This window comes from Equus quagga, chromosome 11, assembly GCF_021613505.1.
Source record: "Equus quagga isolate Etosha38 chromosome 11, UCLA_HA_Equagga_1.0, whole genome shotgun sequence".
NCBI lineage: Eukaryota > Metazoa > Chordata > Mammalia > Perissodactyla > Equidae > Equus > Equus quagga.
In genome coordinates, this window is record NC_060277.1 from 80,963,625 (window position 1) to 80,986,059 (window position 22,435).

General features: G+C 51.9%; 2 protein-coding genes across 6 annotated transcripts in view; one reads left to right on the forward strand and one right to left on the reverse strand.

The window, feature by feature from the left end:
* The window catches only part of MYO19 (myosin XIX), a 44,695-nt gene extending 28,064 nt beyond the window's left edge, over positions 1-16,631 (forward strand). For 3 of the 5 annotated variants that reach the window (XM_046674616.1, XM_046674617.1, XM_046674618.1), the window contains 15 exons: positions 1,441-1,531; positions 2,007-2,178; positions 3,835-3,908; positions 4,688-4,809; positions 5,012-5,125; positions 5,384-5,560; positions 5,932-6,081; positions 7,158-7,265; positions 8,219-8,289; positions 10,188-10,291; positions 12,047-12,213; positions 12,343-12,472; positions 13,814-13,899; positions 14,386-14,691; positions 15,837-16,631. In XM_046674616.1, the coding sequence (XP_046530572.1) occupies positions 1,441-1,531; positions 2,007-2,178; positions 3,835-3,908; positions 4,688-4,809; positions 5,012-5,125; positions 5,384-5,560; positions 5,932-6,081; positions 7,158-7,265; positions 8,219-8,289; positions 10,188-10,291; positions 12,047-12,213; positions 12,343-12,472; positions 13,814-13,899; positions 14,386-14,691; positions 15,837-15,965 (2,001 nt within the window). In that variant the 3' untranslated portion in view covers positions 15,966-16,631. The other 2 variants (XR_006890499.1, XM_046674619.1) reach the window with 2 other exon arrangements.
* On the reverse strand, positions 16,497-21,694 carry ZNHIT3 (zinc finger HIT-type containing 3). Its single transcript, XM_046674624.1, has 5 exons — positions 21,541-21,694; positions 21,386-21,417; positions 19,269-19,355; positions 18,213-18,296; positions 16,497-17,054 (listed from the first exon to the last, which is right to left on the reverse strand). Exons 1-5 carry the CDS (start codon positions 21,624-21,626, stop codon positions 16,873-16,875), a joined length of 471 nt encoding a protein of 156 aa, XP_046530580.1. The 5' UTR covers positions 21,627-21,694; the 3' UTR covers positions 16,497-16,872.
* Positions 21,695-22,435: the final 741 nt, after the last annotated feature.

Here is a 22,435-nt window from a genome sequence, read left to right on the forward strand (position 1 = left end):
CACTGAGCTAATATCTGTGCCACTCTTCCTCTGTTTTGTATGTGGGACACCTCCATAACATGGCTTGATGAGCAGTGTGCAGGTCTATGCCCGGGATCCAAACCCGCGAACCCAGGGCCACCAAATCGGAGCATGCAAACTTAACCACTACGCCACTGGGCCAGCCCCAAGATTATTCCCATTTTATGCTAGAGAAAACTAGAGAGGCAAAGTGACCTACAAAGGTCCGACATCACTAAGTGATACAGATAGAGTTAGTACCAGATGCAGTAATTCTGACTTCCTACCATTTTTACCAACTCCTCTCAGGACATAGTGCTGACCCAGGTGAGCTGGGCCCCTCTCATCCCTACTATGGTCTCCCTTCTCCCATCTGTCTCTGCTGAGAGGGCTGACTCCTCCCTCCCCTGTCACCTCCTCACCCACCCACTAACAGGGCTGGCAACAGAGAGAGGGAAGCCACTGCAGGGAGATGGCAGTACGTGGAAAATTATCTCCACCTCCACATGGGGGCTGCCCAGGCAGGGAAGGGATCACGGCCAGTATGGGCACTGCCAGGCAAGAGCTTGGCCAGAAGGACGGAACATGGGGACAAGTCCAGGGCAAGTGGACAATGCTAGGAGTCCCACCAGGAGTGCTGGTTTGGGGGTGGCATGACTCTCTGCCCTACACTGCCCATTGGCACAGCAGTCTTCTCCTGGGGTGCGTTGTGGCCGAAAAGCCTGTAGCATGTGGAGCCACCCTGCCTGGGACCGGACACGGATGATGGGAGAGGCGCTGCTCTCTCGATACCAGGGTTTCCAAGTTGCTGGACCTGGGGGTCTCTTTTCTACAGCCCCTGGGGGCTCATCCATGTGGATCATTGAGTGCAAAGGCAAGAAGGCACCCATTGTACAGAGACCAAGATCACAGATCCTCCCCAGGCTGGGCTGTCAGAATCCCAACAGTGCTGAGAGAGGGCCAAAGGAAGCCAGAGCCAAATTCCCATCAGACACAGAAGTAACCTGGTCCAGCAGTAACAGGAGTAGTGTTCCCACACAGTCTGCTCCTAGAGAGTGGGAGGCAGAGGGACAGACAGTGAGTAACATGGGGTCCCACTGGCTGCTCTGGGAGGCATCTGAAGTCCACTGCCTGGGTTCTGATCGTACCCTTCACCTTTACCAAGAGTGTGGCCTTAGGCTTGTGACTTAACCTCTCCCCGTCTCATCTCTGTCATGGGCATCATAACAGCACATGCCTCACTGATTGCTGAAAAGATTAAACAAGATGGTGCATATAACTTGCACCAAATCGTGCCTGGCAGAGTCATGTAGTAAGTGGGCAGTCATTGGGAACTACTATTATTCTGTTATGATTGTTTTCAGCAGGAGAGAAGCCCTTCCCAGGCGAGGCTTCAGCCCCTGGGAAGGTGCCCACTTCGTCTCCTCTCCTGCCCCTCAGGTCCTAGCTGGACTGCTGCACCTCGGCAACATCCGGTTTGCTGACTCTGAGGACGAAGCCCAACCCTGCCAGCTGATGGACGATGCCAAGTGTGAGGGCAAGGGTCAGGGCCTGCACCTCAGGCTTTGGTCACACTCCAGGGAGCAGGGCAGGCCTTGCCTAGAAAAAGAGCGAGCCTTGGCAGGATTGGGTGGGAGGCCAGAGGGTGAAATTTGGAATCTGATGCTCTTGATGGAACCATCAGCTGTAGGGCCCTGCCCTGGATAAGTTACTCCTCACCCCATCTGTGGTGAGACAGACAACATGGTCCCTGTTTTACAGATGAGAAAACGAGAATCAGAGAGTTCATAAAGTGATTTGTCCCACACGTGGCAGTGTGGACTAGGACATAGAAGTCCTGAGTTCCAGTCCTGCCTCTGCCACTTATGGAGGCTGTCAGTGAGTCTCCTCACCCACCAGAACATAGGTCTCCTCTGTCCAGTTGAGTGGTCGTGGTTCCACTGTGACAACTGCACTGTGCCTTGTGAAGAGGGCTGTTTGGATGGAGGGTGATTTGTCCCTCCTAGGCTCTGTCAGGACATCGGCCTTGCTGCTGCTGCTCCCAGAAGACCCACTGCTGGAGACACTGCGGATTAGAACCATCAGGGCAGGCAGGCAGCAGCAGGTGTTCCGGAAGCCCTGCTCCCGAGCCGAGTGTGACACCCGCAGAGACTGTCTGGCCAAACTGGTCTATTCACGGTGAGCAGTGCCCTGCCCCTTGCCCTCCCCCCAAGTTCTCCCTCTCTCTGGGTGTGGACCAGACACCATCAGCAGCAGGCCTAGGGTGAGGTTTGCCAGATAAAGCAGACCCCTGGGGAGGTGGCTCCTGGGTTTTCCCCAAGCAAGGCCCCTGGCCTTGATTCCTAAGTACTCTGCGTGGGGAAGTTGCCACATTCCTGGCCTAGATGCAGTTCATTACGAAAGTACAGGAGCCTACCTTGACATTAGTGATAGGTGAAGAAAACCTGCCTAGCTCTCTGCTGGCAAGGTAGGCCCCAAAGGTGATCTAGGGCCCTCATAGTTCAGGGTCAGACTCATGGGTGAATAGGTTCCTGTCTCCATGTGCCCTGTCCTTCAGGTCTTTGTAGTCACCTGGGGAATTTGATAGATGGTGGCAGAGCCAGCAGCTCAGCTCACAGTCTTGAGCAACACAGTGTATAGCAAGTGGGAGCCCAGAACAGGGCGAAGGTAGGGGTCCTGGCCTTTTCCTGTTGGGTTACATAAGCATCTCTATGCTCTGGCCGTGTGGTTAATGATGGTTTCTCACCCTGGGTTCTGAGAACCTTCAAGATGCCTTGTAAGGGCATCAAGGGGCCCAGAATTCTCTGAAATTATGGGACAGAACCTGTGTATTTCTGTGTGTGCATGAGCACATGGCAACTTAGACACCCTTCTGGGGAGAGGGTCCCCCTGCTTTAATGAACTTCTCAAAGAGCCAAGAGCCTGAGAAGCACTGCTGAGGAAAAACGACCCCAGGGCAGTGGGGCCCAGACTGAACCCATTTCAGTAAGAGATTCAGTTCCTGTTGCCTCGAAGCTAATTTCAGGCCAAAGATTTTTAAAGTCTTTGTGTCAAGTTGCTGCAAAATGAGTAGATAAAATTAAGTGTGATGATCACAGAGTGGACCTCTAACCATAGAACACTTCACACACAGTAAATAACAGGTCACTTGTTTTTAGTACCTCTGATGAGAATTTGAAGCCCTTGTTGCAAAAACAGAAACCAGTTGAAAAGAGTTGCAGAGCAATTACTTTAAGAAAAATTATAAGGAAGAAATCCCTTAATAATGTTGTACATGTCACCATGTTGTACCATAACTACCTCATCTTCTGGGGTAGGGATGGTTCCAGAGTGCAAGATGCCACTCTTGGCCTCAGGTGACTCGGGTTCACTTGTACAGGACTGAGTGGGGGACACGGCGGGGCAGGGCCTTGAGCTCTGGGCTCCACAGGTAGAGTTTTCCTCGAGTCTAGTCAATTTGGTTCTTTACAAATCCCACCCAGGCTTGCCCAATAGCCCCTTCTAGTCAAGACACCAGCCGGCTGTCAGGCCATGTGACTGATGCAGACCCACTCCCTGTCTGGCCCCAGAGTCTCATTGGTCCTGTGCTCAGTCTTGCTGGGAGGACAGGCCATGTTTGTGTGTACCTGGGAACATGCACGACCACAGCGTGCATTTGTAGTAGGTCCAGACAGCATGGGCAGGAAACAGGAGAGGGTTTAGGCCTTGACCCGTCAGGCTCAGAATACAGGCCCTCCAGGGTGTGGCACCCTGGCTGGAGGTGTAATTTTGCCACCCCTCAGGCTCAGCCTCACCTCCTCTCACCAGGTTCCACTCTTCCTCCCACCCCAACAGGCTGTTTGACTGGCTGGTATCAGTGATCAACAGCAGCATCTGCGCAGACCCGAGCTCCTGGAGCACTTTCATAGGTAGCAGGGGTTCACCTTGCTAGGAGCACTCCTTCAGAAAAAGAACAAGAGAGCCCTGGATGAGAGGCAGGAGCACTGTGTGACTCCAGGAGACTCCTTTCCCTTCTCTGCACCCCTCCCTCTTCATCCGTCCACGAGTGTTTGGGAGAGGACATCTCTGTGTACATCTGCCCTGTCCGTAGCTCTCCAGGAAGACTCAGATGGTGCCTTGTCTGTCAGGGCCCTTCTCTCCCTAGAGACTCAGCTCCAGTCTCAGGAGAGTAGTAGGGGAGAGGTAAAAGAGCTGGCTTAGAAGGCACCTGGGGACATGATAACATCGTTGGAACCTGGGTGTGATAGTCAGGTTGGGGAGGAAGTAGAGCTCAAAGGCACCAGTGAAGTTTGCTCATGGAATGGTGGAATCCTGGGCACCAACTGAGCTGGTGAACCAAGGCCCTCCAGACTGGAGTGGACACAGAACATGTTCCCTGGGACCTGGTTCCCTCACAGGAGGGGCCTACCAGGACCAGAGGATTCAGACTCAAAAGTGGACCTGGTGCCCTGGGCTGCCCCTCACTCTTCATTCAGCCTCTCTTCCTGCTCTGAGTTCTGAGGGTCCATGAGGCAGAGATAGGAACCACCCTGGGGTCGTGTGTGGTGGGATGCTCACTCAACCTCATCCCCAGGCTGCCAAGTATGAGGCTTGAGCAGGAGCCTAGCCACCCTGGGCTCCTGTAGTACCCCCGACCCACCCCACCTGTTCCCTGCAGTGGCCCCATGGTTCTTCCCCATCCTCCCAGGCCTGCTGGATGTGTACGGATTTGAGTCATTTCCCCACAATAGTCTGGAACAGTTGTGCATCAACTACGCCAACGAGAAACTGCAGCAGCACTTTGTGGCTCACTACCTAAGGGCTCAGCAGGTGAGGCTGGGGCAGGCCTGCTGTATCCTCTGTCTCTTCCTGACCCCTCAGCCCCATCCCAGGATCTGACCAGGAGCCTTTTGTTCCTTCTTTGATGCTGTTCCGGAATATGCTGTGGTACTGAGACCAGCCATGGGATGGCCCATCTGGGCCTCAGACCATAGCTGCCTTCTACCCCCGCCCCCCGACTTTTGCTCCCTAGGAGGAATACACAGTTGAGGGCCTGGAGTGGTCATTTGTCAACTACCAGGACAACCAGACCTGTTTGGATCTCATCGAGGGAAGCCCCCTCAGCATCTGCTCCCTCATAAATGAGGTGGGGAGGCTCAGCTAGTGTGCTGAGCACCAGAGTTGCGCTTTGGGCTTTTCTGGGGCCTTGAAGACTATCCCTCTCTGTGCCTCTGTCTCCCCATCTGCCACATGGGTTTGCTAATCCCTATATTCCCTCCCTCTCAGAGTCACTGTGATGCTGGTGTGACATCTCTGCTGCCATGGGGGCCACAGGGTGGGGACTGCGAGGGTTGTGGTGAGCCCTCTCATTTTTGTGGCTGACTGCCAATCCTGCCCCACACAGGAATGCCGCCTTAATCGGCCAAGCAGTGCAGCCCAGCTCCAGACACGCATTGAGAGTGCCCTAGCAGGCAGGCCCTGCCTGGGCCACAACAAGCTCAGCCGGGAGCCCAGCTTCATCGTGGTGCATTACGCAGGGCCTGTGCGCTACCACACCGCAGGCCTGGTGGAGAAAAACAAGGTGAGGGCTGGGCCAGGGCCTGTGCGAGCCTGCTTGGAAAGAGATGCTGAGTCATTCTGCATGTACATAGTAGTTTCCTATCGTGTGTCCTCTCCCTCCTGAACATCCTCCCAGAATCCAGGATCACCTCCTGGGCCTACCTGCCTGAGGTCTCTGCTAATCAGACATGACCTGCCCAGAAATGACTCATGTCACACTGGATCTCCTAGTTTCTAGGCATCCAGTGGACCAGCTCTTCTCTCTCTTTTGGGCCCTGCCCTCCCTGGAAGCCCTTCTTCTGGGGCCTGGGTGAGCAGGGCTGGCAAGCCCATGGGCAGCCCAGGGTAGCATTCCATCTGCCCTCACCCACTGCACTTGTCTTTTCCCAACAGGACCCCATCCCCCCTGAGCTGACCAGGCTCCTGCAGCAATCCCAGGACCCTGTGCTCAAGGTGCTGTTTCCTACTGACCCTGAAGAGAAGTCCCAGGAGGAACAGGGACAGAGCAGGGCCCCTGTGTTGACCGTGGTGTCCAAGTTCAAGGTGGGTCTGGTGGTGCTGATGTGATGTGTTTGGTTCACTCATCAATCTCAAATGTTTACTGAGCATCTCCCAGAATTGGTGCTGTTTGCTGAGGAGCCTTGATGAGTCACATAGACATGGCCCTGGTCTGCACAGAGTTGATAGTCCCATGTGGAAGACGAGACAAGAAACAGACAAATAGACTCTCTGGTATAATTGACATGATGGGAAGCCTAGGGGCCTGTGGGTGGTACAGTGGGGGCCTCTCACCCACTACTGATAGGGTGATCATGGAAAAGCAATAGTCACAAGAACCTCGGTGGCCCATTCCCAGTTCTCCACCTTCCTACTCAAACTCCGTCCTCAGCTTGAGCACATTTGTCACCTCCTCCAGTATCTTATGCTTTCTACTGTCTCTCAGCCCTTGCATATTGTGCTTCACCATCCTGGGATGCTCCTCACCACTGCCCCTTCAATTCCACCCTCCATGCCACTTTGCTTAGTTTACCCTTCTCACCCTTCAGACTTTTGTGTTACCATCTCCTCCTTGAGGAGGCCTCCTGGGGTGCCCAGGTTTGAGTAGCACTTTCCTGCCCAGCAGCAGACACATCATTGAGGGGACCCATCCAACATCTGTGTGGCCTGTTAGACCCTGAGCTCTGAGACAGCAGCAGACTGCCTGTGTCACAGCCCTGGCACAGCTTCCAGCACATAAGACAGGCTTAATAATAATAGCTGTTGCCTGAATGGATTGCAGCGGTTTCTGAGATTGTTCTCTTGCAGGAGGATTGCTCTTGTGAGGAAGATGAGTCGGGGGGAGGCTGGGCCAGATGCAGGGAGACCAATCAGGTGGAGGGTCACACATCAAGAAGGTCCCTGGGAGGCAGAGGTGAGGAGCAGTGGGAGGTCAGGAGAGGAGTGTGCTTTGGGCACACTCAGTGAGAGCCTCGAGTGGTCATCCCAGAGCACGTGAGTATCCTGGTCTTGGGGCTGGGAGGGCTGCTGGAGGTGTTTGATGTGGTCACTAACCAGGGCCCCGCTGATGCCCCCAGGCAGCCCCAGTCCCTGCCTGACCCCACGGTCTCTCCCTTCTGCAGGCCTCCCTGGAGCAGCTTCTGCAGGTCCTGCATAGGACCACACCCCACTACATCCGCTGCATCAAGCCCAACGGCCAGGGCCAGGCGCAGACCTTCCTCCGGGAGGAGGTAATTCACACTGAGCCAGAGCTGCTTTGCAGAGAGTCCCATCTGGCCAAGGCCCTGGAGGGATGAAGGGCAGAACATCTGCTCCAAATGGAGTGACCGGAGGGGGCCTCCCAGGTTGGGCCTGACATTAGGGAGGGCTTGTCTCCCCTGCTTTGTCTGGACAGTCACGTATGGTTGTGTGGTCTGTGACCTAGTGAAGGAGGCAAAGGGACTCCAGTGCATCTTGTTCTCTGCTCACCAAGCCATGTACCCTAATGAGAGACTGAAGCTGCCCAGAGGAACAGGTGACTTTTGTGATTAGCTGAAAGTCTGTGTCACCTTACATTCTGTGCACAGTGTGGCCATTTCTGACTGGAGGTATAGTTTTTTCTAATTTGCACAAAAGCACTCTGTGGCCAGCAGCTGCCCTTTGCTCAGAGTACTGGGCTTCAAGGGATGTGGATGAGGTGTGAGTGGTGGACGATGCTGGAAAGCGCCCCACAGTCAACTGGTAGATGTGGCTTAAGGTTTATAGCCAGGGCCACTTTGCTCTGTGGTAAAGACCTTCATTCAGGTCCCAGAAGAATCTTCACAAAATAATCTCCCCTGCCCCTCAGCTGTGACTCACTCTATTGCCTGCAAAATATAAAATAAATAAAAAAGAGGAATTGGGTTGGGCTGCATTGTGTAGCAGAGCACCTCTGCGCTGCTAGGACTGGTGAGACAGAGCCAGCACCTGCCTCCACTGTCTCAGAAGCCATGCATCAGATAAGGGGACCTGGGGCCTCCAGAAGCCTTTCCAGCAGTGAGATTTTCTCAAGGCCCCTTGATTTCTCACTGTCTCAGAGAGTATACCCCCATCAGCTGAGCCTCAGGAGAGCCTGCAGGTCCACACCAGTCAGGTCACAGGAGTGGCATTTCTGGCCTGCCGGCCCCATGCTGCAGGTACCCACCCTGTCTCCCCACCCTTGCAGGTCCTGAGCCAGCTGGAGGCCTGTGGCCTCGTGGAGACCATTCACATCAGTGCCGCTGGCTTCCCCATCCGGTGAGTGGGCCAAGTACTGCAGGGGGCAAGGCCAATGCCAGGGTGGAGCTTAGCACTCAGGCCCGACCAGAGCCTGCCCAGACCAGAGAAGGATAAGGACGTGAGGAGAAAGAGGTGGATCTGCGAAGTCAACCTGGAACTCAAGGGGCTGCACATGTTCATTGTTCCATTCACTTTCTTTGCACTATTTTGTACTAGGCACTGTTTCTAGTATATATCAGTCAATAAGGAAGGTGAGTCTCTGCCCTCTTGGGGCATACATTCCTGTGGAAACAAGAACGAGAAGTCTAAAGTAAATCAGTGCTAGGAGAGAAACCAAGACTGCTGTTAGGTAGACTGACAGGGGAAGAGGCTCCTTGGGCTGGTCAGGGAGGGGCCCTCAAAGCAGTCAGGCCTCCAGGAAGTGAAAGGGCCAGCCTGGGAAGGTTTGAGGTGGGAGAGCATTGCAGACCAAGGGAACAGCAACCTCAGAGCTCGCAGGTTAGGAACAGGGAGATGCTAAAGTGACTGGAGCATAGAGAACCAGGAACGGGAAGAGAGGGGCGAGGAGCCAGCATCTTGTAGGGCACGCTGGGACTTTGCAGTTTGTCCTGAGTGCCATGGAAGCCACTGGATATTCTAAGGAGGGAGCACTGTGCTCTCATTCATATTCTAAGAAGATCCCTGTGGCTGCTGTGCGGAGGTTGGACATAGGGTCAGGAGAGAAGGGAGGAGATGAGTGAGAAGGCTGTGACAGGTGCGCAGGCCAGATGGTGGCCCAGATGAGGGTGGCAGCAGTGAAAAATGGAGAGAAATGTGTAAGATTGGTGTATGGCTTCAACAGAAATAGGACTGTGGATTGATCCACCAGGGGGTATTGGGCAGGGGAGCAGTCAACTTCCAGGCCACAGAAGCAACTTCTAGGCTTCCGTCTGGGCAAATGGATGAATCAGGAGAAAGTTCTCCCAGATAGGATGGTCTGGGGAAGGCCCAGGTTGGACGGTGGGAAGCGAGGGCAGGGTCAGGAGTATGGCCTCATCAGGTTTGAAACGGCTGTGAGACAGGCTCGGGGCTCAGTAGAGCTTTAAGAACTGGAGCACATGCGGGTCTTAACACCATGAGCAAGGAGGAAATCACCTAGGGGGAGAGAGAGGGGGTCTGCAGCCATTCCCTGAAGAATGCCCACATCCTGAGAGGAGGAGACACCAGCAACAACAACTTGCAAGAACCCATGGGTGAAGGAGGAAGCCAGGATAGTGGGTGTCCTGGAGGCTGAGAGAGAGAGCTCTCCAAGGGAGAGGGGTCAGCTGGGCACCTGCTGCCCACAGGCTGGGCAAGAGGAAGACCGAGCACTGACAACTGGATTTGTGGCACAGCCAATGGCTGTGACGAGAGCCACACTGGTGCAGTAGCACTGTTGGGACAGAAGCCAGACTAAGGAGGAGGAAGTACAGGTATCAGGTGTCACCAGCCATTGAGAGAAGCACCATGAAGGGGAACAGAGAAATCAGGAGGAAGTGGAGGAGACTGTGGGGTCAGAGAGGGCTGGTGGGAGATGAGGCTGAGCACGTGTGCGCAGTAGGAATGGTCTAGGCTGGGGAGAGGCCTGCAGGCCCCTTTGGAAGGAAGCAGACTGCAAATCCTCTACTGAAAGGGCAAGACACTGATTGTTTTGGTAGATCAAGGCCACAGGAAGAGCAGGCTCAGTTTAAAAATGGTCTCCACTGACTTCCCGCTGAGTGACCCTAGTAATCTCTCCAGAACCACAACCTCGTCCATTCAGTGGGCACAGTCAGGCAGCCCCTGCTGGGCTGTTGAGCAGATTAAATATGAGATAACTCGTGTTGCACCCCGAGCGCTGTGCCTGGCTCATGGATGAAGTAACCGCATTCTCCTCTTCCACCTGCTTTTGCTTCCAGAGTGTCTCACCAGAACTTCGTGGAACGATATGAATTGCTGAGAAGGCTCCGTCCTCGCACATCCCCTGGTCCCTGCAGCCTGTCTCTTGATGAAGGGCGCTCAGGTGAGAGGGGCCCGTCTGTTAGTCATTTGTTCAACCACAGTTTACTAAGCACCTGTGCTGGGCCATCCCAGGGCTAGGGGCGGGGGTTCAGAGATGAATAAAACACAGCCCTGCCTCCATGGTTCTTGGTTCAATAGAGGAAACAGACTCAAAAAACAATTGAAGAGTGGGAAAAGTGGAAAGGGCATAGCTAGGAACAGGATGTTGTGGGTGGTGCTGGGGAGATGTGAATCAGGGAAGACTTCCTGGAAGAGATGGTGTCTGAGGACAGATGGGATTAGCCAGGTCAAGGGCATTCCACATGAAAGAAGTAATCTGAACAGAGGCCTGCAGGCAGGAGACGGCACTGTGTGAGAGGAGCTCCAGGCCATTCAGTGGTGCTGGCTCATAAGGACAGAGAATGGGGAGGTGAGGCTGCAGTGACAGGCAGGGCCCAGTCACAGAAGCTGGATTTTATTCTCTGGGCAGATGGGAGGCACTTCTGGGGAAGAACGGAGTGACATGGAGACCACCGTGGGGGCCCCGGGGCAGGCCATGGGAGTGAGGCTGTTAAGCTGGCCAGAGCAGAGAGAAGCTAAGGATGTGGGCAGTCAGGAAATGCTGAGAAGAAACTGGTCAGACCAGCAAGCGTTTGGTTGGATGCAGAGGGACAGGAAAGGAGAAAATTAACTATGCCTGGCCAGTGGGGAAGAGAGGTTTGGGGCAGCTGTTGAGCCCTGCCAGGGCTGACGAGCTCCAGGCCTCAAGTCATCCAGTGGAGACGTCTGCAAGACCCTCGGCAAGCTTTAACCTCAAGGGGACGTCTTGCCTGTGGCCCCAATTTGGGGGTTGTCAGCATGCGGATATCACTGAGGCTGTGGGAGTGAGGGTTGAGGCCAAGGACAGGGTGTGAGACCCCACCCAGGAAGACCCCAGCCCAGCACCAGCTGCTCCCTGCACCCACACAGCCTTACCCTGGGGCCCACCAGACCCAGGTGGGACAATTCTGCTCTGTTTTTTTTTTCTCTTCTCTTGAACACAGTTTTGTCACTTTCCTCTCATCCTTTCTCCCTACCTCTTTTCTCCCCCCTCTCTCCATGGTTTGCTCTACTGCTCTGTGCCTCTTGCCCAAAGCCCCCCTGGCCCCTGGTTGATTTTTGCTGCTGTTTCTCATCTGCGGCATCTTCTTTGGCAGCCTCTGTCTCCAGAGAGGCACTGGGCAGCTAAAGGTGGTCAGAGCCCTCAGGTAAATCTTCCCTCTGCAGGAGTCAGCCCTGCAAGATGCGGGAGGGCAGGCAGGGGGACCCACTGGGCCTCCACAGGACTGGGATTTGTTCTCTCTTTTCCCATACATGGCGAGGAGTAAGGGGTCAGGGGCTGAGGGGTGGCCTGGCTGTCCTGCTTGGCCATCAGCATGTTTGGGGCCTTGGAAACAAATGCTGTCTGAGCAGCCTGGGATTCCAGGTTGAAGTCCAGGCATCAAGTGCCTTTTTGGGAGCTGGCCCAACGGGACCCATGGGAATGGAGGGTGCAGGCCAGTCCAGGGCACAGCCACAAGTGGGGATTCCAAGACTCAGAACAGCCAGGGGCCTGAGAGACAATAAAGGGGCTGCTTCTGATCTCCCCATAAAAAAAGGACGAGGTAGAAATGGTTAGAGGCAAAAACAGCAGGAGAGAAGCCTGTGGAATGTTGGGGAGACCAGAACCAGTTTCTTAAGGCCACAGATGTGTATAGATGACCACGCACTGATGGGACCTCTGTCTCTCATCCCCTAGAATGGTCTCCACACACTGAGGAGGCCACGCTGCAACCTCTCCTCCAGGACATCCTCCACACTCTGCCAGCTCTAACTCAGGCAGCAGCCATACCTGGTGACCCAGCGGAGGCTATGCCAGCCCCAGTGTACTGTGGCAGAACCAAGGTGTTCATGACTGACTCCATGGTGAGCTGGTTGGGATGAGGAACGGATATTATAGAAGCCAGCTGTGTGCTGTCCTCAGCAGGACAGGATCTGGGCCCTCCTCAGGGCAGGGGGAGAGGCTCAGGACCTCAGTGATGTCCCTTCTCCCAGCTAGAGCTTCTGGAACGTGGGCGTGCACAGGTGCTGGAGCAGTGTGCCCGCTGCATCCAGGGTGGCTGGAGGCGACACCGGCACCGCAAGCAGGAGAGGCAGAGGCGGGCTGCTGTGCTCATCCAGGCAGGTAGGAGAGCTGGGGCCCTGGGCAGGCAGCCATCATTCCAGGCCAACAGGCAGGCCTAAATGCAGCCACTGTCAGCGATTGCACACAGACCCCACCTGATACCTGTTTCCTTTGAAATGCTGCTCGCCAAATCCCCAAAGCAAAGCTAACTGTGTCCCAGCCTCAAGTGATGGCACAACCCTATGGTGCCCTGGGATTCAAATTTCCTGTCCACCTCACTGAGAGCATCTCTCCAGTTCAGTGGAAACCAGGTCACACCATGAGTAAGGGTGCACTGTAGGTAACAGGCTAAAAATGTGCCTGTAATGCCCCCTTTCCCAGATCTCAATAGCTGTTTATAGCATCTTTTTTTCCCTTTATGACAACTCAAATCCTTACCTGCTGGGCTGCAGGGCTTCTAATGAGTTTAAGAAGGTAAAAACTGACAAGATTTGATTCATCAAAGGAAGAGATGTATGAACCATGTTCGTAGCAGTCTTATTTTGAAAAATAAAAATACTAGGAACAACCCAAATACCTGACAGTGGTGGAGTCATGGCTACATTATGGGCCATCCTTATGATGCAGCTAAGAAGTCTTTTTAAGGAATACTTTAAACTTAATGGAAAACCACTTCCAATATGATGTTCAAACCTGGATACTAAACTACACATCAAAAGTGATGCCACCTCTGTAAGGTGCATTTCTGAGGGGACAGGCATGAAAGACTCATATGAGGAAACGAGAAAACCATGTGGGTTGGTGAGATGACAGGTGAATTTTAGGTTTGTCTTCAAACTTTTTAGTCTTCTAGAATCCAAATGGATTAGTATTTAATGGAATAGCCCCTTTTCTGAATATCATTGTACCAAAAAGAATCAGAAAATGCTGAAATTTCAAGAGAAGAAAATTAAAATTGCCACATGATCAGCCCACCATCCAGCAAGTTATTACCTTAACCAGCATGTGAGTCTATGGCGGTGTCATTCGTGGTTTCATCAAGCAAGCAAGCAAATTCAACTGAGGGTTTCCAAAAAATAGAAATAATTTAAAAAGATGCAGACGATTTGATCCCTCTTGTTCCCTGGGCATTGCCCCAGACTGAGCCTGCTCCCAGCTGCCCCCTCACTGTGTAGGTCTCTCCAAGTCTGTGGGCAGTCTGAGAGGGGTTTTCCAGAGCCAGTTTTGCATTATATATTGACTTTGGTACCTTACCTTATGTAGTGGCCCGACGCTGCCATTCATTGAAAAAGTACCTATTTCAAACCTTGACAGCTGCTCTGGTGTCACCACAGAGCCAGGTTACCGATAGCTCTAATGAACATTTTTCTACTCTTTCCTGTTTCTGGGCAAACCCCTTAGCCGTTCGTTCCTGGTTAACTCGGAAACACATCCAGAGGCTGCACACAGCTGCCATGGTCATCCAGCGTGCATGGCAGAGGTGGAGAGTGAGTATCTGACTTGAGAAGTGAGGGTGGACAACGGTATTTTGGTACCAGATAGAGCCAGTTGGCATGCTGGCCCTGCCACTGCAAAATGGGTGGCCTCGTGTTCCTCATGTATGAAATGGGCACAACCCCACCTACACTGCAGGGTGGTTGTGACACAGCAAGGAGTGGCATAAGCAACTCTGGGAATATACTAAAAACCATGGAATTGAATACTTTAGAAGGGCGGGCTTATGGTCTATCAGTTAGATCTCAATAAGGCTATTATTTTGTAAAGCAGCATTTGTAGGTAGGGTCTAAGCACTGTTGCCTTGGGTATAAAGTTCTGCCACACAGAGCCCATCTAGTTGAAGGCATCCAGTTGTTCACGGCCAGGTGCCCTTCAGTTCACCTTGTTAAGCTGATTTATTAAAGATAGTTTTGGTTTCCACTTCCATTGAGAGAGCTAATAAATTGAAAGCTATAAAGTGGTGTTCTCTTTTTAAGATCAGAATGGCCTGCCTTGCTTCTAAAGAACTGGATGGTGTGGAAGAAAAACACTTGTCTCAAGCTCCCCATTCCCCAAGCTCCTTCCCGCTGCCCCAGGCACAGACCAGGCTCCTGGGGGCAATAATCCGCCTCTGGCCCCTTGGACTGGTCCTGGCCAACGCAGCGGTGGGCGTACGCGGCTTTCAGAGGAAACTAGTGGTCTGGGCCTGCCTCCAGCTGCCCGTGGGCAGCCCCAGTACCTACACCATCCAGACAGCACAACAAGAACAAGCTGGCGTCATGTCCATCCGAGCACTGCCTCAGGTAAGCTGTGTGGCAGGATGGCACTCCTGCCCGTGACAGCTCTGGGTCCTTCAGACCCCACTGTGGAAGGCAGAGGCAAAGCCCAGGAGAGTCTAGCAGGAGCAGGACTGAGGCTGGGACAAGAGCTGTCCTAACCCTGCTGGGGAAACCAGAAGCCTGTGCTCCCCAACTGGCTGTGGGTTTGGATAGTTTCCAGCAATACAACTAGGAATTTTCCAGAGCCCATTCCTATTCCCTTTTTAGAAATTGTCTCTAAGTGTTCTAGCATCTCCTCTGAATCTCCTTTTAATTAGCTCCACTTTCAAAAAGTTAGGGTTGTGATGACAGCTTATTCCCTCCAATGGCACTGGATTTAGCACTATGCTTTCCTCAAATCGTATGACTTGGTTTAACTCCTATTCCAGCTGAGGAAATGACAAGCAGGTGACGTCCAAGTGCCCTTTTTTTTCATTATGGGCAGCCAGGGAAAAATAGTCAGCCAGCACATAAAATGGGCTAATACTCAACCTATTACATGGGGTTACAGCAAGGATTAGTGACACTGACAAGGCAGAAGGAAGGAAACATTGAATTTTCATACCAGAGGAATTACTACAGGCCATAATCTGGATAAAATCTCCCATGATAACCAACACACACGGGCTAGCCAGAGTGTAAACAGAAGTGTAACTGTTTGATCTTCCAGCTTTAGGCAGTCATAAGAATGTGACAGGCGATACTCTTGGTAGGGGAGAGCGCCCTCCTAGTGTCTCCTCACTTGTCTCACAATGAATGGATTTGAAATTTTATATTTTAATACTGCTTTGGACTTGGCCACTATTTTTAGAATAAGGCAAAAAAAATCACTGGGGCCAGCCTGGTGGCATGGTAGTTAAAGTTCAGTGTGCTCCACTTCAGCAGCCCCGGGTTCGTGGGTTTGGATCCTGGGCGCAAACCTACACACCACTCATCAAGCCATGCTGTGGTGGTATCCCGCATATAAAACAGAATCTTCCTCAAGCAAAAAGAGGAAGATTAGCAACAGATGTTAGCTTAGGGACAGTCTTCCTCACAAGAAAAAAAAATTCATTGATTCACTCAGTCCTGCTCCTGCTGACTCACACCGGTATTTACTTGTGCACACCTCCCTGCATCTCTCTCCCTAGGGCTCGATAAGGTTTCACTGCAGAAAGTCTCCACTGCGCTATGCTGACATCTGCCCTGAACCTTCGCCCTACAGTGTTACTGGCTTTAATCAGATTCTGCTGGAAAGACACAGGCTGAGCCACCCGTGATCTCTTCCCATCTTCTGTCCTCACCTGGCTGGGTGATCCTTGGTGCCTTTGTTTCTCAAGGCCTTTTCCTGCCAGCTGCCTTGCCAAAGACATTTAATCAACACACAGCTGCCAAACGACTGCCACAGCACACGTGACTGTGCCTGCCAGCCAGGGCTGTGGCAGTGACTGTACCAGTGGGCCTGGGGCTCCAATCTACACCTCAGGCCGTGTCGGGGCTGGTAGTTACCAAACAGGATTAAGAAATATCAGGGCCACAGAGAACTTCACCACATTTTACTACCTTCACAGATCCAACTCAGTGGTGGTGTCCATCACTATACTCCCCTGCCTCCCGCCCCCCACCCCCTATTCCCCACAAACAGAACAGGCAAAGTCAGCCAGAAATCAGCTCTGAAATTTTGGCTGGGAGAAATTTTGCATTTAGTTCCTTAAAAAGGAACAAAACCTTACTACTAAATATGTTGCTGGTTTATTTAACATAATTTCAAGCAATTAGATTATAAACCAAGGATGACAAGCGATGCAATGTACCATAAAACTACATCTTGATTTTATTTAATAACACTGAGCAAGTTTTAACTCAAATGGGTTTGAAACTTGAAAAATGATATCATTTATGATGTCTATCTTAACTGTACCAAAAATAAAACATTTAAAAACAACCATCTTAAGTTTTCTCGAGTTTTCTCTCTATAAACAGTTTGCCACCTTGAGAGTACCCCCATCTGCCTGAAACCCAAGCCCACAGCGATGGAGGTGAAGAGCTGCATGACCTACCCTATGTCAGCTGGTCTGGAACTCACCACCCTTGCTTAGGGCCCCACACTTGCTGGTCTCCTGGGAGAAGGAGCAGACAGGTTCCAAGAGTCAAGCACATCCTTAAGCAGACAGCATAATCATCATCTTAAGAATCCTCGTTCTGGGACGGTTCCACAATCCTTAAACAGCAGTCAGCAAACTCCACAAACAGGGGCTCCTGCATGCAGGCTCTCATGAGCTTTGCCTTGTTGTCTCCCTGATCGAGGCTGACCATCAACTGTCTAAGGTGCGGGTTGAGCAGTAAGCTTCTTAGTGCTGCAGACTCTCCTTAAAAATCAACACGGAAAGAAACACCATCTGGGTTCAAGTGTGAACATGGAGACAGATGAAAGCTCAATGCTTCAAATGTATTAACATCAGGGATGCTGCAACCTCTTAACCTTTAAACCCACAAATTAACCCAATGAACAAGGTAAGATTAGCCTATTAGATGATTTCCAAGTTAAATGCTATGACAGATTCTTGTTCTTGGTATCTTTGTAAATATCTGAACTTTATGCCATTTCAGCTAAGAAAAAACTATTTTACCAGCACACATACAGAGAACAACAGCATTAAGCCGCTGGCACGTTTCCTTCCTTTACAGACATGAAGGTTCTCAGTTGTGAGGACAGTTATATCAAATACTCTGAATGATGTTGAAGCAAGTGTGTGATCCAGTGTGAAGCAGAATCAGTAGCAGGAACTGACACTAACACCTGTATGGTGCTTTACAGTTTACAAACTTGTTTACACTTATCCCCGCTCAGCTCCAATCTCAGTCTAATCACTACCAGGGGACTGGAGGCAAAGCACCACCTGTCAGCCTGATTCTGAAAGGCGAGGAATGAAAGTGCCCACCTTAGGAAGTACACTGGCCCATTAATTATATAGTAACAGAACTGCTGTAAGGGTTGACAGAGCAGTCCCCCAATAATAATGCTGGGCATTATTAGCACCCACGTCCCTCTAAGAAATCAGATCCTGGGATTGCTCAGTTTGCGTGAATGGCTGGACCATAAATTGAGCACTGGGGACACGGGAATAAATGCAGGCCCCTACCCTACAGATTGATGTGAGAGAAACAAATTACCATAAAATGCAGTGAGTGGTATATTTATTATAAGGCACCACTGAAAAAGTGCCTAATTCTGAGAGAGACAAAAGGTCAAGAAAAGTTTAGCTGAGGAAAGGAAACTTGAACCAAGCCTTGAAGGAGGAGGAGAACTTCTGCCAACCCACAAAGCCAGGAGGATTCCAGGCCAAGAGGATGGCCCTGGTGGCTGGCTGGGAGGCATGGAAGCCCTGTGTGTTCACGGACCCAGGCGGCCGGAGGAAGGGCTCGGCACGTCACACTAAAGCATTTAATAACTTTAAAAAATCACATTCTATACAATAGATTAAATGTATCTCAATGGTTGACAAGTAAACAAAGCACAGACTTACCTAAATTCTTTAAATTCTGCAAAGAAACTCTGTCTTCTTCCTCATCACTATTGAGAAAGTCAGCTACGGAGTCGTCGTCATCATCTAAGGAAGACAGAACACAGTCAGCTGCTTACGACTGAAAAGAGAGCCTGGGCGCCAGACGTGAACTACTGCTCCAAGAGATGAAACTGTGTGCACGCGTGATAGGAACAGGTTTGCAAGTAGGGACAAAAGGAACCTCTTCTCTGGACTTTGTGCTATACCCACACTCCTCGTTTAGGAAAGGGAAGGAAAGTGAAATAAAGAACTGGTGACTTCAACGAATGCATCCTAGTGGTCACATTCTTACTCTATGTGTTTCCCTGTGGTATTGGGCTTGGAGCCTGATTCTCCAATTCTTACCACCCCACCTCCCTTCACTCTGGCTCCAGCCCTGTCATGGGCCAAAAAAGTAGGTGTTCTGTGAAAACCTGCTAACACAAATCCCCCGTGCTTTCAGCCTGGGCACTGAAATTGCTGGCACTGCCTGAACCCAACAAGGAAGTTTCTCAAAGGGCAGAAGTGGGCCGTCCCCTTGCTGTGAATGTTCAGAGCCTAGCATGGTTCATGACGCCTAGGACGTATCAAAGAAAGGCTGGCTGGCTGGCTGGGACGACAGCTCACTCCTGCTGTAAGCTGTGAGGAACCCCCAGCAGCAGCAAGGTGAGCTAGGCCTAAGGCAGTCCCCTGCCTGGGCCTGGCTCAGGTGAACTGACAGCCCCAGCCAGATCCATAGAGAGAGACCCCAAGCCGTGACCAGCAGGGTCCACCCCTCACTCCCAAACCACGGCTATGGCCTTTCCCCCTTTTGCCTCCTGCTCCCATATTTCTTGTCCTGATCAATGCCTTCAGGTTGCTCTATAATATCACCAGTGACATGTGGCCTCACTCCCAGTGCTCTGAGCTAAGGAAGCTGCTGCTCCCTAATGAAGCCACCGTTCCTGACTCTGCCCCAGCCCAAGTCTCCTCCTCTTTCCTTTCAATTTATTCTGTTTGAAATCCTTTTCTAGGTTTGATTGAAGTCAACCAACTCACCTTTGTTTTCCACAGGCTTTAAAGTTTTTGCAGTAAGAGCTGATCTTATTTTTCTCTCAACAGGACGAGTTTCAGGGTTGCACTGCTCTGAAAGAGACACAAATCTCAGGCACACATCACTTCCATTTCAGTGGCAAGGGTGCACCTCACCCCAAGCCAGCATCTAGGTGGAAGGCATAGGTATGGAATAAGGGATGTGGGTGGGGGTAGAAATGGATGTAGAGGAAATGAGAGATCAAAGCAAGGGGCAGTATAAGGAAAACAACAAGCAATCCTGAGCCTGGCAGAAGGCCTTATGCACCCCTAGGCCTGTCCCCATCCTTCCTCACCCTGCCTAATTAAGTGGCACACCAACTTCAATTAGCATCACACTATTTTCTCAGCAATTTCAGATACTAAATTTGCACATACCATGTGCCCTTGGGAATACACAGATGAAAGTCATCAGGCCCACCTTAGAGGGGTTTAGTCTTGATGACAGCTAGAAATATGGATAAGATAAGGAGAGTCTAATCTATGTCACCTGAGAGGGCCGGGAGACAAGACCAAGAGGAGTCGTGGAGGTGTTGCCAGGTGGGAAGAGCATTCCTGGCAGAGGGAAAGGCTGGACCAGACCCTTGAAAGAATATGGTCAGGTGCAAGGAGATGGTGATGAGCAACTGTCCACTGACAGGTAGGGCAGGCCTGGCAGGTGGCTGGGGCACAAGAAGAGGACGCCAGAGCAAAAGAATGCCACACACCAGAGGCTTGCTTTTCTTCCCAAGACAAGTGTCTGTCAGCAAGGGCACTATTGTGTTCAGGGCAGAAAAGTCTTTAATGATGTAGGATGGCCTCAGAGACTGCAGGATGTTTATCTGGGCCAATACCAGTTACCAGTAGTAGTACCACCAACCCCTCCTCAGCTACCGTGACGACAAAAACATTGCCCTAGGGAGAGCAATATCTGGGTTAAGAATCACTGCCCTCCTTTTCTAGAGATGGCGTTTTCAACAAGTGAGTGAATTGCTCAAATTTACATTTCAGAAAAATCTAAGCTGGGCCACACAGTGATAGAGCTCCTGATGGCCCTCGGGGATCTTAGAGGGACTCCACAGGGCCACCGAACCAGGAAAGCGTTTGGACCCAGCTCCCCAACCCTATTTCCAAAAGCAATTATTTTTTTTTTTTAAGATTTTACTTTTTTCCTTTTTCTCCCCAAAGCCCCCCAGTACATAGTTGTATATTCTTTGTTGTGGGTCCTTCTAGTTGTGGCATGTGGGATGCTGCCTCAGCGTGGTTTGATGAGCAGTGCCATGTCCGCGCCCAGGATTCGGACCAACGAAACACCGGGCCGCCTGCAGCAGAGCGTGCGAACTTAACCACTCGGCCACGGGGCCAGCCCCTCCAAAAGCAATGCTACTTCTTTCCTAACTTGAGCTGAAAGGCTTCTTTTGAGAATGCTCCAAAGACATTAGGGGGGAAAAAAAGGGGGGGGGGGGGTGAAACACACTGCTGTAAACCACTTTACAGTGTTTTTTTTAATAAAGTGGTTACTTTCATAAAGAACTTTAATGAATGGTTACTTTCATAAAGAACTTTAATAAATGGTTACTTTCATAAAGAACTTTAACAGAAGAGCCAACCGAGCATGAGGTCGTGGGAAAGGGCCCCTGAGAACAGAGAGGAGAGGACTTAACATGTAGACGACAAGGTTAACAGACCAAGGGCATTGCTCCTGATTGTAAACAGATCTACATCGCTGTTTCTAAAAAGGCGTTATTTAAAAGAAAGAAACCGTTCTTGTTAACCTTAGCCAGAGCAGTGTCTGCCACACGGCGACGGGCTGCGTCAGAAGGCTACGGTGAAGAAACAGCGAGGGCGGACGTCCGCGAAAGCAGTCGAATATTTTTAAAGAAGAAAAAGAGAACAAGACGCAGAAGGAAAGGCGGAGCAGAAGAAAGGTTTCTGATCGTTCAAAATCCCGAGAGGCTTTCACAGGCAGAGGTCCCCCCGGGAGTCCCGACAGGACCGGGCGCGGCAAGGCCGGGAGCAGGCACGGCCAGAGGGGTTCCCGGCCCCGAGACGGTGGCGGGATATGGGGAGGGGGCCGGGGTCTGAGGCGGGGACGCCGGCCTTACCTTTGTGCTTCCGGAAGCAGGTCACGGAGCAGCTGTAACAAGAGGGCCCACACGCCGCGTCAGCCCCGAAGGCCGCGCGGACCACCCCGCGGCGCCGCAGCCCCCGCCCGGCCGGCCGACCCGCGCGCTCCCCCTCCCCACGGCCTCCCGCTCACTAGGGCACGCGGCAGGCGGGGCAGCGGTATTTGGGCTTCTCCAAGCAGATTACGCAGACGATGGTGCTACAGTTGAGCGACGCCATGATCCCCCCGCCGACTGTCGCGCACCCAGGCGCCCCAACCTCTAGCCGCGGGTCCCACGCGCACGCCTTTTTTTCCGTTTCCGTAACCAGGACCAATCAGCGCGCGGCACTTGCCGGCAGTCAAAAGCAATGGATTGATCCTGCTCACTGTTTCAGGCATGATAAGTAGAAAGTCGATACACTCGATGTGCATCCAATAGCTGTATCGTAGGTTTTCCCCGATTAGGTCACATCGTGGAAGAACTTGTTATGTAGCCCTGTCCGTGTCCCAACGCGGCTGTGCGACTTGGAGCAAGTCATCGTTACTCTCCAGTTCTGTTGCCCCGCATGTAAAAAGAATACATGGGACTCGGTGTCCTTTACCTTCTGGAATGGACTTTCTGAATCTTGCGTGGGCGTTGGGTTCTCCCGCACACCTCATTTGCTTACCTCTAGCAAATAAATCCAGACATTGGCCAAACCAGAATCGGTTAGATCACATGACACGCACGTGCCCTGCCCAGCCTAGGCCATTTTTCTCAGAGGAAAGAAAGATGAGGCTTGGCCACTGACAAATGTTTATTAAGCTCTTACTGTGAGCCCTGCATTACCAGACGCTGGGCCGGGGTCACCTGGGATTAGCAGGGACAGTCTCTGTCCTCAGGGAGCTTAAGGCTTAGAGTGAAGGCAGGAGGGAGAGGCGGGAGGGAAGAGACTCTGGTGCTAGCCTGCATTTGCATGACCCTCGAGTGAGCGCTGCCTTGAATTTTGCACCGTAGACTCCTCACTCACCTCACCCTAGTCACAGCCCTGGATGAAATAAATTGGCC